At 45.0% G+C, this 16231-nt stretch overlaps 1 protein-coding gene across 4 annotated transcripts in view; it reads right to left on the reverse strand.

Annotated features, from left to right (window-relative positions):
* Positions 1 to 4030: 4030 nt before the first annotated feature.
* The window catches only part of LOC121346983 (cytochrome c oxidase assembly factor 1 homolog), a 52342-nt gene continuing 40141 nt past the window's right edge, over positions 4031 to 16231 (reverse strand). For all 4 annotated transcript variants that reach the window (XM_041425215.1, XM_041425216.1, XM_041425217.1 and 1 more), the window contains 4 exons: positions 11656 to 11758; positions 8802 to 8953; positions 6834 to 6910; positions 4031 to 4366 (listed from right to left, as the gene is read on the reverse strand). In XM_041425215.1, the coding sequence (XP_041281149.1) occupies positions 4270 to 4366; positions 6834 to 6910; positions 8802 to 8953; positions 11656 to 11749 (420 nt within the window). In that variant the 5' untranslated portion in view covers positions 11750 to 11758 and the 3' untranslated portion in view covers positions 4031 to 4269. The remainder of the gene's footprint in view (positions 4367 to 6833; positions 6911 to 8801; positions 8954 to 11655; positions 11759 to 16231) is intronic.

Consider the following 16231-nt stretch of genomic DNA (forward strand, 5'->3'; position numbering starts at 1 on the left):
TTAACTAATCCTCACAGAGAAATCTCCTGAGCTGCCAGGATATCACTTACCATCTTCCACTTTCCAGCAGCACCTTGTGAGATCCAGCTGGTCTGGCTGCTGGATGGAAGGTTGTGGGCCTTACCAAGCAAAGAGAGGCAATGATTGTTTCTCAGAAGTTACTAAATTAAGGTCCTTTGTCCGTAAATCTTCTAGGAAAGCAAATTAATAGAAACTGCCTTAGATTGGTCAAGAAATTACATTAGTATTTTTATATAATTAGTACTACTTAAAATGAAGCAAAGACGTTTGGCCAGGTGCAATATATCTTCCAAAGTAACACCAAGAGCAGGCAAGTCTCCATTGTTTCTGATATTACAGGACTGCCCAGGGCCTGCTGCAGGAAACTTGGTAGTAAATGTTGCGGAGAACTCAGGGAAATTATGTCTTTGACAAGCAGGAAAGATGCAGCACATGGCAGGAAAGAACTGGATGTATCCTCATTTCTAAATGGGAGATGAATCCAAATAACTTGTGTTCCCTGTGCAATGCAGGACATCTTCCCAATATAGGAAGTGAACTGAGTCCATAACTTGGACAAAAGTCTATCACTCCTTGGAGAAACACTCCAAAGGGAACATGTCAGCCACTTAGCCTTTCTGAAGGCAGTGCTTTCAAAACACGTATCTTTTTTGTTTTTCAAAACACAACCCCTGTGTGCCCACCAGCTCCAACTCAAATAGGTGCAAGTGTTGTAACAGTACTGAGCAGTATCTGCTGTTCCTCAGCTGTAAATTAAACTCTTGCCCTGAATAGTCTGGCACCTTGGTAGTTTCCTTGAGGGTGATTACTGCCTGACAGAAACTATTAAAATCAAAGTAAAGAATATGAAACAAAACAGGCAATCCAGCAAAGGTCATGAAGATGATGTTTGTTTTAATCACACTAAAAACTGGAAAAGGAACGGCACAAATTTTCAAGCCAATAAAAAAAGAAGTATTTTAACATACTGAACATGATTAAGATGGTTAAAGGATTGTAGCACCTGTTAATGAAGCTGAGAGACCTGGAATTGGAGAAGGCTTGGGGAGGGATCAGTATGGGGGCAGAGAAAAGAGAATGGAGACAGATTCGTCTTGGCAGTGTCTAGTATCAGGACAAGAGATAGTGAGCACACCCTCAAGCACAAAATTCTGTTTAAACATAAGAAAAAGCTTTTTTTTTTTTACTGTGAGAATGGTTGTACACTGGTACAGCTTGTCCAGGGGTTGTGGAGCCTCCATTTTTGGTGATCTTTAAAACCTGACTGGACATGCTTTCATGCAATCTGTTCAAGCTCACTCTGGTGGGAGTGAAGCAGTTAGACTAGATGATCTCCCAAGGTTCCTCCCAGCCTTAAGTGTTTTGTGGGATCCAGGTTCTTTTCTCAAAAGATAAAGATTGTCTCAAAAAGAAAAGAAAAGAAAAGAAAAAAAAATCCCCAAAACCAAAAGAAACCAGTGTTTCAGGGCCATGATGAAATTAAAGAGAATCTTATCTTGCTCCAGTGTTCCTCAGAAGAAAAGACTGCCCAGGTGCCCTGGCTTTCAGCAGCTGCTGGTGGTTCTGAGACCTTTGCTCTCCCTATTTTCCTGGCATGTTCCCAGCTCCAGCTGCACCTGTGTCCTCTGTGAAAGCAGCCCCCTTGGGCTGTGATGTATTTAATGGAAGCCACATGGCCAAAGCTGCTTGGCACTGAACACACCAGCCTGATGCTTTTTTCTCCTTTTGAATACGTGCATCTTAAAAGAGTTCAAACATGGAGAGGAAGTGACTTCCTAGCTTCTTCAAGGTTATGAGGCAAGAAATTCTGTGTTTTCAGGCTATTAGGTAGTAAAACAAAGGCAGGGAATTACCTGTGATGTTACTTCTCCCCTTCCATTGATTTGCTGGCTTCCAGCTGCACCCATTGCTTTACTCCTTCTCTGGGTTTTAAGATTTGATTAAGAGAACCATTGGTATGATATGATGATATGGCCCATTCTCACAGCTCTGGGGAAGCAATGGGTTAGTTGAGGTGACTGAGGGCCCTCAAGGTCAAAGGGGTGCTCAGGGAAGAAAATGAGAGATGGAGCCTCTTTGCAAGCTCTGCTTCCCGCAAGCAAGGTAATAAAATCTCCAGTGTTACTTGTAAGGTTTGTGCGGGGATAACTCCTCCAGGCCTGGAGAATCCAGGGCTGGAGCCAGGCCAGGCAGTGGTGTTGTGGTGCAGCAGCTTGTGAAGGCAGCATGGGGACACTGTGTGTGCCAGCTCAAGGGACAGGGAGGTGGTGAGCAAGTGCTGTGCTGCTGGCTGGGGTGGCTGTGGCCAGACTTCCTGGACACTTGAGGACTTTGCAGCCACTGCAGGTCCCAGACTTACTGAGCAGAGAGGTGACAAAAGGCAGATGAATGGCGATGTGTGCCAGATGCTCCCAGTGCAGACACAGGGAGGGACTGAACAGGCTGGGGTTCCTCTCCACAACCATGGTGTCTTTGCAGATTAGCAACAAATCAAAGCTGCAGCCAAGGAAGTGGTAATTGATGGATGGGAAGTGGTTGATTTGGCTTTTTCTTGTCAGCTGTTTGATTTCCCACCAAACTTCTTCAGTGACCAAGAGCTAGAGTCGATCAAGCTCTGAGGCACCAGGTGGCCAGCAGATCTTCATATCCCTGAGGTGTTGTTCTGGCTAGTGGTAGTGCAAGGCTAATGTTTTCATATCATATGAAATTTGATTTGGCTTGTATTTTGTTTTGTGAAACCAGTAAACAGCAATTTCAATCTTCAAGCTGGGCAATGCTGTCTTTTTTTGATTAATTCTAATCCTCTCCCTGGTGTGCTGGGCTTTCATGTGGGTTGGGTCAGGTCTCACAAGTGCTGTTCATCCTGACAGCTCTTTGTGAAGTTCAAACTAAAGCACACATATATTGCTTCATTCTAAAATTGTTTATCCAAGATGCCTCTGCTCTGGCTCCTTAGCATCGCCTTTCTAATAAGGCATTTGCTTTTCAGGTTTGTTCAAAAGCCAGCTTGCCCAGTTTGCTGGGTCGTTGTTAAAGAAGAAAATGCTCACTCTTCTCTTCTTTGCTCTAGCTCTCCCTTCTCTAATACTCATGGCTCTTAAAAAGCTTTGCAGTGCCTTTGTCCTTGGTGGATTTCTTGGACTCAAATTTAGAAGAAGAGATGGAGAGGTGAGGAACAGAGAATGGAGTGGTAAAAGCTCGGAGCTATCCTTAGCTACAGCCTCTCTTAATCTAGACATTAAGCATCTCTATTACAGAGAATTCAAAACACTCTTTTGTCTGGATGTTCTTAAGGGCTCCTGTGTTACTTCCTGCTACAGACAGGACAGTTACTTGTATTTTTTCTGTCCCTCAGACTGTGCCTCAGGTTTTCCAATTGTTTGCATAGGCATTTTGGGATGGGACTGGAAATTGTTTGGGTTTGGGGAGTTTTTTTGTTAGTTTGGCATGTTTTGCTTATTCCTCAACTTGCTTGGTGACGGGAAATTCTCTACCTGATGGCACAGTCAAAATCTCTTGCTGTAGTCAGAGGAAACCGTGGCAGTGACTTCATCTGTTTTGCACCCTCCTGAGTGTTTTTCTTCCTAAATGTCCTCTCCAGAACTTGTCAGACAGTGCTGGTGCAAAGCAGTGGCATCTTCTGAGTAACCTTCAATGTGAGCAGCGAGTCTCTTCCTTGAATTCCTAAGCTGAGTGGCCTCAGCTATCTCATGAGCTTTGTAATGATAACTGTGAGGGTCCAAATCTACCTCATAAGTGAAGTCGAGGGTGCTGCTGCTGAGCTTCACCTTTGCTGCTTCATCCTTTCTGATTCAGGCAATACCTTGTTGAGAAATGGGGCGAAAACTGAGGCAGCAAGTCTTCTCAAAGATTTGAGAGGCTGACTTGTCCTAACTTTGGTCTGCCACTGTAAAACAAAGCTCAGTTTCCTGGCAGTTTGTTTATTTATTTCAAATTCACAATACCAGCACACACAGGGCATAACACATGACTTCTCTGCAACAGCAACTCTTTTGCAAGATATTTATTTTAGGCTTCTGTTAAACACATAAATAAGCCAGCAAAAGAAAGAAATTACAATTACAACAATAATGAGGTAAATCTTAGAGAGAAAATTGTCTTGAGAGCACCCGCTTAAGTGAAACTGTCACTTGTAACAACTGTGTACATTCACAGCCACAGCAGGATGCAATCGATTAATGGCTCCTTTGGCTCAATGGGAGGCGGAGGTGCAGCTGTCCCTGATTTTTAGCCTTCTTGCACACCAATGCTTCCCACTGGAGAGTGGTAAATGGGAATATTCTGCCCATCCCGCAGTTTCAAGGTGACATCCTGAAGGCACCAGCTGACATAAACCAAAGAAGATTTTTAACTTGTAGCAATCACTTTTAACATGGTCAAGTCAGTATAAAAACAGCTGGCTCAAAGAAACAAATAATTCCACACATTCAGTGCTTTTAAAAATTCTCTCAAGTGTTTTAAAACTTGGTTTGTGAGCGCCAGCTTTTGAAAGCTGTTCTCCCTAATATCATGGCATAGCCCAGATTTAAAGGTCTGGTATGCATGTTCCTATTTGTTGCAATTCGAACAAAAACCTGCCAGTTCTTCTTAGGACATTCCTTCCCTGACCCAGTGCCTTTTTTCCTCTCCATCCTGCGGGTGCATTCCTTGCTCCACTCCTCTCCAGCCTTGGAGCCAGACAGTGTTGCTAAGGAATTATTCTGGCTTGGAAGAGTTTGAACACTGTGTGATCGCTCAATGTGACTGCTGGAAAACCTGACAGAGTACGACAGTGGTTACTCTAAGAAGGAAAATTGCATTTGTTGGAGACTGAGGGGGAGCCTGTTCCTTCCTCTAAGCTCTGCTCCAAACCCACTTCTGAGAAACTGCTCATGCTGCTTTTCCAGCTGGAAAGGACTATTATTTTGGGGTACTAAAATAGGATTTTTTCAAATGCTCCTGGCACTGGCCCAGCTCTGCTCTTGCTGGAGTCAGTGCTGAGTACATACAATTAAGTAATTAGGCTGCTGCACCTCTGTGCAATGGGTGCAGCAGGGCTCTGCTCAGCAGTCCTCTGCTCCCACCCCCAACCCAGACCAAGCAACCAGGCTTGGGGGTGACCTGCTCATTCTCCACAGTGCAGCCTGGGGGCTCAGCCCTCCTCTTGGTCACTTCAGGGCAGGCAAGAGGAATTTTGCAGTGCCTTAGCTGCTCTTGCCTCTGGGCACCCTCCCCATCCCTGTACTGCCTGCCTCTGGATGAATGCCACTTCCTCCTGGACCAAACGAGCTCACAGACTCCAAATTTTCTTTTTCAGTTGTCTTCTCTTTTACAAAATAAAACACTAGGACAGTCTGCACACTCAGAGTGAGATGCATTTCAGTAGCTCTGGTGCCTCAGCTACTCTTGCACAGAGCACTCAACTCCTGGCGCTATTTAGCTCTGTCTGTATCAGTGTGAGAGCTGCCCTGGAAAAGCACACATGAACTCTGGAGCATCCCACCAGGATGGCCTTCTTACCTGCTCCTTACTCACAGCCATTTTGCTGTTAGTTCCTCAGTGGGATGCAAGGGCACCGAGTCCTGTCTCAGCCCCAAGCGAAGCTATGCACAGGACCCTGCACCTGGGTGGATTTGGTGGAGTCTGACAGATTTATCTGCCACAAATCCTTTTACAAGCAGATGGCTTTTTTTTTTTTTCCTTAGATTTGCAGAAATGTAAAAAGAACTAACTTTAAAACAAAACTCCAAGAGATGTGTATGCACTGCTGTAGTTTTAACATTTTGCAATCTTCAGTTTTCTTCACAGTAACTGTGAATGAGAAATAACAGGGAATTGCCTGTGAGGAGGGGCTAAGGAGGAGTGAGGAGATCAGAGCTCAGGCACCAGGGAAGTGATGTGTGCAAGAAATGGGGCTGGGGACCCTTGGGGTTATGCCTGTTTATTAGGGAAGAGGCTAGGTCCAGTACTGAGTTTCTCAAGTCCCAGCCTAGTGTCTTTCTCTTCCTTCCCATACTTACTCAGAAGAGAAATCCAGTAAGTCACACTCATCTAATTATGAATAGAAACATCACCATATGGCTGGTGGCAGCTGAGTAAAAGTTTTGTAGCTTTCAGTTTCTAAACAGAGTTAACAGAAATACCTAACAAGAGGTTCGCATCTAGTAAATCTTTTCCGTTCACGTAGTAATTCTTTGCTCAGTTCCAGAAACCAGTTTACTGTTGACAAAGGAGGTTTTCAGGCTTCACTATACTACGGAAATGTAAAGTCAATTCTATATGATATGGTATCAGAGTATCCTTCTACTATAATGCACTTTTTTTTAACTATAAGGACACTTCTTGGACATCACAGAAAAACAAATCCTGTTTTTAGCTCACCTCATACAACTGTGATATAATGTGTGATTCCCTTACTGCAATCTCTAATACCAGACCAGAATTAGGACTGCTGTTCAACAGCCTCTGCACCTCTATGGGGAGGTGGGGTGGGAGGGAACCATGCTTTACCTTGGCTCACAGTATTTGGATATGTACTGAGCCACAGTTTGCAGAACACACTTAACACAAAGAAATGGCTCACATTCCTCTTCTATTCACATTCAGAAAGATGGATTCAAAATATTTCTCAACTAACTTACATTTTTGTCCTAATGAAAATAATAACCTTTGACCAGACCTTCAGACAGCAGTTTCTGTTCGATCTGTGGGCATGACCTCAGCACCACACATGACTAAAGCAAATATCCTGCTCTACTCTTTTCTCCTACCACTTCTTTCCCATTTCACCTGTAATCCCCCCAGGTACACACCATTGACGGGAGTGGTCCATCTCCGAGTCAATGTAGAGGTAGCCTGCCGATTTTGTTCCAGAGACTGGTAACTTTATCTGCAAATGTAAAAGCACATTAAAGATTCAGCAAAGCTTATGAAACAGACATTTACTCCTTCTAGTCAAAGAGCTCACACCTTTTTAACTTTTAACACTATAATTTATTTTTTTACTGTATTTCAGAATTGGACTGATCTATTCTAACAGTTAACACATGTGTGGCTACACAAGTATGTCTGCTCTGCTATGCATTAATCTCTCTCTGCCTAAAGAATGTACTGTGTTACAACTGCAACCCCTGGGGAAAACCACTGGCTCCCTGAAATATTTATGAGCAAACACCTTTCCTTACCAGAATGTATGGTCATTCAGAGGTGACCTGAACTGTCAGAGCTTCCCATAACCATTACAAGCCTGTATGTTGAGATTCTCTGCATATCAGTCCCTTAACACACACTGAGGCAATGAGATGTTCAGTGTTTTGGTTTTTTTTCAGTGTCACAAATTTTATCATTTATTTGTTTAACAAACAAAGCTGAAGCTGCAGCAGCAACCACGGCCAGTTGCACTGGGTTTAATGTCTGAAAAAAAGAAATGTTTCAGGTGTAGCATTTGCTGGTGATGATGCAATCACAGAGAAACTGCCAGGTGTTTGCCAACAGACCCAGGAGCTGAGAATGTTGAGAAGTCATTAAATCGACCTGTGGTATAATGATGATTAACCAGTTTATTTCATGAGAACATTAATACTTAGGAGCATGAAAAAGTAGAGAACAAGGTTGGTGATTTGTGTCTTGGGTGAGGTCAGTAGAAGGCAGGGTTTGACTTCACCCTGAGTCACCCAAGCGACTAGCATTCTTAAACAGTGACATAGGAAAACACCCGTGGGAAAGGTTATCTCCTTTTCAGTCAGTATATGACACTGCGTGGGGTTTTGCATGACTTTCTTCCTTAGATATGTTCCCTGGTGGAATCCATAAAATACGGAAAATGTTTTGGTCCAGGTTATCATGTAACAGCAGCCTGGCTGAAGTGAAATGGAAATTAATTTTATGTGAGCTGGTTAAAGGTTGGGGTTTTTTTAATCTTACCCTGATAGTCATATTCCTTCATTCTATCATGTGGCCCATTCCTTCATGCCCTTTCTTGGTCCCTGGCATTCATAGCTACTCTCCAGTAAAAACAAAATTATTCCAATGTGACAAGTTACCCTAGTGAAGGACCTGAAGAGGTTGTTAGGGGCGATGGGTGTTAGCAAAACAAGGGAAGGGCAGCCAGTTGTGGATTAAGGGGTAAAAACTCCGATGGAAAGTACTCTTGAGGCATCAATGCCAAGTGGAAGTGGACTTGTGTTTGCAAGGTTTGCCTGGGCCCAGCCCTCAGCTGATACAAGGCAACCTTGTGCAATACTTCAGCAGCCAGCACAGCATTCTCCAGTCACTGAGTCATCCTCACACTCAGTCTCAGGCTGGGGAGCTTTCTCAATGACACAAGCTTACAGGTGCTCTTAAAAACTACACCATTTATGCTGTACCACGGCATAGCCTGTAAGAGGCTGTAAAACTGCTCTGAATAAAGCCCTAAAAACTAGCATGGGACATATCTGGGGGGTAAAGGAAGGCAGGTGCTATTTTAAAGCTGGATCTGATACGTCTCTGAAAATGATTTTGTGGCTTACAGTGTGAGGGGGGCACTGACCATCTTGAGAGGTTCCTCGGCATTGTGTGATGGGCCCATATAGCACAACACAGAGATGCTGCTCTTGCTGCTTCTAGGCTAGTAGATTTATGCTCTGGAAATCCAATCTGCTTCTAGATCAACCGGTATTCCATCCCGCTGCCTTCCAGTGCCCCCAGGTGACTCATGACCCGCTGAAAATCCCCTGGCTGATCTCTTGTCACCTGACATCTCGGGAAGCCATCCTGTGACGCTGCCCGCCCAGAGTTACCCGTGCTCTTTCTGTGTCCACGCGATTGCTCCCATCTGTCAGGTGGATGTTGTGAACCTTAAGAGGGGGGGCACCCAGGGCTGCCAGGGCATCAGGATTGCTGTTCAGTTGCTCCAAAGCTTGCTGGTAATACTGGGTCCTGGCAAAACTTTCTAGTTTTGACAGAAACAGGGTAATGAGGAGACTGTTCACTTAAAATCAAAACATAGGCTTAAAAAAAAAGACGTTTATCCAGACTACCACACCCTCCCTGAAATACAGTCCAAAACTATTAATTAGGAGAAATTTGGCTAAAGGAGGAAACACACCCTTACATCAGAGAAGAAAATGTTATTCAGCTCATTTAAGTGAAGAGGGCTCTGAACATAGCCTGTTCCATTCTGATCTACAGCTCAGCTTACAGCTGTGTGTCCCCACTTTTCATGCATTTGTAGGTTATCTAAAAGGAAGGGAAAAAAGGTACAAGGATGAATATCTGAAATGTTCTGATAAAAATTCTATTTTTTGTTTTTTTCTATTTGAGGTACATAAAATACTTTAAGAATGGAGAATATCTTGCAAACATTGAGAGGGGAACAGCTGCTGCTGTGGAACTCTAGCTGTGGTCTTGGTACAGCTTTCCAAGTGGCAGCCATGAAGTTACAACTCTGCTGGTGGATGCCTTAGAAGGGAGGTGCTCAGAAGCACCACTCGAGTTACTGGTCAAGCAGCCACAACAGCACTGCGCACGCATGCTGCAGGGCTGGCACATGCAGGACAGTTGTTGCTCTGTATGGCTGTGAAAAGCTGTACCGTGGTTACAAACGGACAGGGCACAGCTGAGGAGCTGGAGACTTCCTGACCTTCCTTATGGAGACAGAGCTTTCCTTATTAACAGCTTTATGGCTGTCTTGCTGGGGTTTCTAGAGCAGCTTAACTTCACTCTTTCGACATCAAGAAGGGCAGAGTTAAGCTAAGAGTGTGTAGTTGTTAAATACTACTCTGGCAACTTTGACTTCACCTTTCAAAGGCTTTAAAACAAGGTGTAAGGTTTGTTTCTTGGTCTCTTGCCTGTCAGTATTAAACTCCTCCTGTGTCCCTCTGGTGCACGCTAAGAAGCTCCAGCTAAAGGGGTTGCAGCATGCCTGCCCTTCAGTACCTACAAATCATGGCAAACAGCCACTCAGACCATGTGAAAAATATGTTGTGGTCATCCTGCAGGTTGGAGGAGAAATGGATTATAATTTCCTGGTGCTTCTTCTCAGCTGTTCCTTGTTAGCATCTCATGCATTAGACATTAAATGCCCAACTAATCCATTTGTCCCCACATCTTTTGGTAGGGGAGCTGAAAGCATGCTGGAGTTGGCTGAGCAGACTGCTTCCACGAGAAGGGTGTGGAGGTGATGAAAATAAGTAGAAATAGGATTACCTGAGTATTTGCACAAGCTTGCACAGAGATCACGTGCATGCAAACTTTCCTTCAGCCTAAAGGAAGGGAAGGGAAAGAATCCTTTTCCACTGCTCCCACAACTATGGAGGCCACTCGCTCCTCACTAGTCCATGTATGGGCCAGTTCTGTGCACTGGGCAGAAGGCACTGGGATAGCCCCAGGCATGAGCCAAAGGAGAAACGCTCTAAGTGTGGCTCCTGTGTCTGTTTAGATGATAGAGAAGGACACACTTGGCTACAGAAAATGTCCTTTCAGCAGCCTGGCTGAGTTATCAGGCAGCTGCTCAGTGGTCACTGAAATGACAAGAGGGCCCGAAGTAGCCATTGCAACGCGCCACTTGACTGCACAGCCAAGGCATGTGGGGAACCAGCCGGGGGGCTTGCTGTGTAGCACAGGGGGTGACTAACAGTGCTGAAGCTGAAAATTACAAAATGCTAATGTCCTTCTTAAAGCCAGATTCAATATTTTAAAGCATAAGGATCATATTTCTGTCATGTACTCCAGAGCTTAGGGGCATGAGCTGCTAAAATTAAAGTCTGCTTTCCAGCCCTGTCTGATTTGTTATTAATATGTGTAAAATGAAGGGGAGGATTCAAAGCTTATCTGAGGGCTTGAGAAACAGGCTTGTCTACACTTTTTTCTGGCAGTATCCTCTGCTATCAGGGTAGGTGAAAAGTAATACCATTTGATAGCACCAACAAGGGAGAGGCATAGGGCCAAGAGGCCTATGGCACCCCCTGAGAAAGAGGCAAAGCTTATTTCTGCTCCGATGCTAACTATCTAAAAGCAGTTTTAGAAAAAATAAACATGTATAATTTGGACTAATAATGTGGATTCTTGGCTAAAGACACATAGCAACGAGAGATAAACAACTAGATATAAACAGCAACACCACCTGTCTAGCTTTTCTCTTTGTCCTGGTCTTCTCAGTACTGACTGTTCTTATCTGTACTTCACTGGGGAGAAACTCAATGATTTCTTAGCACTTCACAGGTGTGCTGTGTTTAAGGGCCAGCACCACACAGAGATTTACAGATAAAACTGCTAGACTTTAACACCTTCTCACAGATGGTCCTCTTTCACTGCCCAGCTGGAAAACCTCAGTTAAGAAATGAAACCTGCATTACAACAGGTGAAGCTTTCACGTCACCATCACCCTCAGGAAACCCCAAAAAACCAGACTTTCTTCTGACCACAACAGCCTGCTCCCTATGCAATATGTGCCTCTGGAAATGCACACAGCAGCTCTTGGGGGAGCAAAAACCCTGAGGATGAAAAAAGTGGAACCCACAGAGGCAGAACCCAGAAGCTCTTCCCTTAATTTCATCTGCTTTTCATAACTTGCATGCTGCTATTTTTCCACTAGACAAAAGCCAGTGAAAGGGGCAGAGGAGAAATAAGGTTGCTAACAACACCAAGACTTACTTTGCATAAGATTATACATCACGATGCATCCCCCGCCGCTGAACAGTCCCATGAAAACAGCCATTTGCTGCAGTTTTCTCAGAGAAGCTGGCATTTTTCCTCCCTGAAAAGAAAAAGAGAAGACAGTTGTTGTAAAAGAAGAAAGCCAAAGGGTTACTTCCCCCCTCCTCCTCTTTCCTAAAAGCCTTTTCCAACCAGGCCTGAATGAAAGCGCAGCGCACAGGCACCGAGCTTGCTGGGGCCCCACCATGCGCCCAGAAGGAAGAGTGGTGAGAACAGAGCAAACCAGGAACCCAGCTGGGTTGAATGTGTTTATTCAACTTCTTTTAGTGATGCCACCACTTCACTAATTGCCGAGAAGAAAATGACCTCCCTGGCGTGGCCAGGGGCCAGTGCCGCGGCACTGTGGCGGGGGCTCCCGGTGTCCGTGTGTTTGCTCGCACACTGCGCGCATTCAGGCTCCGGGCACCGCATTTTCTCTCTCGAGTAAACTCCTCTAAAGGAAACACGCTCGCGGCAGGGATGGATTTGGCCTTGAGTGGAAAGGGACAGAGCCAGGCCAGCACTGTGCCAGCAAAGATAATGGAGACAGGGTGTGTGTATTCTCTTGTGTCAATTTTTTTCCCAAGCTGTGGATAAACAGGAAGTCTTTTCCAAGCTGTTTTTCTTCCTTCCTGTAACCCCCCACCCTCCCAAACTTGCCCTTTTAATGAGTCATAATTTTGACATTTGAATGCATGACCCAGCAGAATAAGAAACGCTTCCATAGTTTGTGTAAGAGGGGGACTGAAGAACTGAGCTAATGCTCCTGCCCACAGCAGGTTAGTAGGAGTCAAGCTGAGTTGTCAGTGGGGGCGTAGCACTTGGCTTCAGGCTGTGGCAAGATCGGACTTGAACAAGCATCTGAGTATTGGCTCCTGCTCTTGATTCTCTTGGAGCTGGGATGGGAGGGAGGAATGGTCTTGACAGCAATTAAAAAAAAATAGCAAAAAGCCTTTCTTTTTCAATAGGCACAGAGGCATGCGAATAATTGGGGAAGCTGTATGGGATTTCTAATCCCAAAGGCTTCACACCCCAATACTTGTCACACGACACTGTGACTTAAGTGCTACACTCAATGAGAGCTGGTTAATAAACCAAGGCCCAAACCAAAATGTAACCAGAAATGTGACCTGGGCAAGACTGTTTGAGCCCTGTTGTGGAAACCACCTCTATAGGCATCCCTCAGGTATGTCTTAGTCAGGTACTGTTCAGCTGACAACCACAGTTGAGCAAGGGTGGAGACAAGTGTCAGAACTTCTTCCCATGGTGGCCAGGTCAGGGTGATACGGGCAGCCAGCCTCCCTCTGCTCACCTGTCTGCTGACATGTCCTGATGCTGACGCTTGCACGCTCTAAATTGAGGGAAACTCAGACTGCCCAGGGAAGTGGTCACAGCACCAAGCCTGTCTGAGTTCAAGAGGAGTATGGACAATGCTCTTGGGCACCTGGTGTGATTTTTGGGGTGTTCTGTGCAGGGACAGGAACTGGACTCCATGATCATTGTGGGTCCCTTTTAACTCAGCATATGCTATGATACTACAAAACTGTGAATGCAATTCAGGTATAAATTTCATCTCCTGCCCTGCTGGCATTAGCACTGAGTTGTAATGAATGCTATTCCTATGCTGAATGCTTTCCTTATTAAGTAGTTTCCTTGATTTTTAAGAATCCTTAGTATTTAAGTTTACTATTTAAATTTTAATTTAAATTCAATTTAATTTAAATTAATTTAATTTCAGATTTGTGGATGGCTAGTAGTGATAGCAACCCAGAGAGGCATGTGGATGTTATGCCTATTTTATGCCCCAAAATGCCTAAACTGTGCCATTAGTATTGTCAGCTATCATCTCTCTCACTCCTGATCTGTTTCTATGATGAGTTTTTTTTCTCACTTCCCCTGGGGAACTTGAATGGCATGAGAAGTTACAGCACAGGAAATGTGCAAGTGGTTTTACAGAGAAACAGTGGTAGTCATTTCACAAGGACAGTGAGAACTTCCTGCTCGCCGCTTGTGTTTGCAACTTTCCTTAAATCCCCACAAAATCTGATTAATAACCAAGTTTCTTATAAGATTCATCTGGCCAGGAGGAGGCTCTGACACCAACACCACATAACAGGGATGGGGAAAAAAACCCCGTGGAAACTCTGGAGGATCAGATATAACAGTTTGTGACCTGAGGCATTTGGTTTTGCCCCTTTCGAAGTTGTGGCCAGGCAAAATTTGCTTTCTGTGATTAAATTCAGGGTAATTGAATGCAAATGTCTGGGGGTGGGGGGTGCTGCTGGCAGTTTGCTGAGTAAGGGTGGGAAGACAGGGAGCTCTTGCACCAGCAAGGTTTTGACTGGGGCTCAGGGGACCTGCCTGATAAACAGCAGAAATTAGAGGCTCTGCAAACTTGCTGTCAGTGGGTTTGAGGTTTGTTAGGTCTCACGGTTTGCTCACACCCAGACAAGGGAAATGCATGGAAAGAAAGAAAAGCTTATTGCTGATCAGTCACATGCTCACACACACTCTCATCACCACCTCCATTCCAGTCTGCAGTGTAGAGCTGGTGCCATCTGGCAAGGGAGCTTGGCAGCTGAGCAGTGGTGATCCCATTAAGCACTGCTGCCCCATGCAGCATGCCTGGCTGCTCCTAAGGTGCTGCCCCTGCCCACAGCTGTCTTCTGCTGCTGCTCCTGCTGAGGCAGAGATGTGGAGAGCTGAGGTGCACCCAAGCTGTGCACAAAGGTCTTCATTGCTCATTTTCAGTCACAGTTGGAAGCCCATGGGCTGGACCACCCCACCCCTGTCTAGCTTTTGATGCTCTGGTCCCACTTGTTTCTCAGCTGTTTTCCCAAGCCAATCCTGTAACAGCACACTGTGGGAAAAGGTTCAGAGCTACACATTTTAACAAGCCTCTCAAGACTGCAAACCTTCTCACTGATCCCACAATTCCTTGCCAGCCTCCAAAACCAAGGACAGAATTGACTTTGGAGCCCACAGCATCCCCCACAGAGGGGCTGCTGCTTCCTTTCCCTGCCATCCTGGTCCCTTGTGGAATGGATGCTTGAATATTTCAGCCTTGAGCATCCTTTGGCACACAGCTGCCAATGACTTCTGAATGGTGACAGCTTGCGGAAGACCAAAACGTATTAAGGATCTATTGTCTGCAAGGACTCATCAGTTGGATTTCTGTCCTGTGGCCAACTGTGCTTGCTGCTCTGTTGGCTGCTCTGCTGAAGTGCCATGGGAGTGGCTCACTAAGGAAGGGAAGCAGAGTCATGCCCAAGGTGTGTCTCCTGTCCTGAGCCTTTGTGAACATGACACATGGCTTGCGAAGTGTAGGGGCTCTCCCAGGGAAGGACCAAATCCCCTCCACTTTGTTTGCCACAAAGGAATCAACTCTAAGTATTTGAGAGAATTTTATAGATACAGCATGCAATTGCCTCCTAAGGAGGAAGTTCATGCTGCTATCTGCGGTGATCTTCCCTGAGAACTGTTATATCTCTAAAAGAGTATGCAAGTCAATGGGGGGAAAAACAGACTTTTCCACAGCCAGTAATGAAAAAAGCACAATTTCCAAGCTATGCTGTTCTGCAGACACATCTTTTCCTCCATGTTATTTGCAGTGGTGAGAAAGATTAAGTGGAGGTTAGCACTCACAAAAACGCTGAAGCCACAGTTACCAATAAGAGACCTTAAATCGTTGTAAGTAGTGTTCTCAAAACATAACTGTTAAAGAGCAGAACACCCTAATAATGATGATGTTCACTTTGTGCCTCAAAAATAGCAGGATATGGAGGAGAGGGCTTGACTTTGAAGCTAAGTGGGACACAGGCTGTTAAAAAGATTTAACAAACTCCCAGGGTCACATGTGAAATGGTGGGTTATTGCAACAGTAAAGGCTGTTTTAAATTAGACTTTGTTTTCTCCACAGAGGATCTTCTAAAAATAGGCTGGCTTAAGAGAGTCTTCTTTATTTTGGCAAATTTGGGTTTTCTGTTTGGTCTCTGAAATTTGTGTGGCAGAAGTTGGTCTTGGGCATCTCCACCAAAGGCAGGTATTGGAGAAGAAGAACATTTTCACCATAAACATTAATTTTATTTTCCCTGGAATTGAGCAAGGGAGCTGGGGCTAGGAGTAGGTTCTATGGGGAAGGCATTTCCTCCTCCTTCTCCTTGTCCTTGTCTTCCTCCTGGTGCTACGAAACTCCACCAGCACCTCCAGCCTCTTGGTGCTACTACAGACCAAACAGCAAATAGTAATACTGCTCTGAAACAAGAGAGAAGCAACTTGATCAATGAAAACTCGGTGTGATCACTGCTGCCTGTCTCAATCTGGGCCACTGCCCACCCACCTGGCCAGGACAATATAGTGCCAGGCCACCAACATAAGCAACTGGGAGCCTTTAAACCACATTGAATAACTCCAGTCCTGAGGTGTTGCACTGACACACTAAATAGGTGCAGCAAAAGACTACTATCAAATTAAATAAAAATTTATCAATAGACCTGAACACAGACCTGAGCATCTAACTTCAAGGCTGGAATTG

This window comes from Onychostruthus taczanowskii, unplaced genomic scaffold (genome assembly GCF_017590055.1).
Source record: "Onychostruthus taczanowskii isolate IOZ18803 unplaced genomic scaffold, ASM1759005v1 scaffold88, whole genome shotgun sequence".
Lineage (NCBI taxonomy): Eukaryota > Metazoa > Chordata > Aves > Passeriformes > Passeridae > Onychostruthus > Onychostruthus taczanowskii.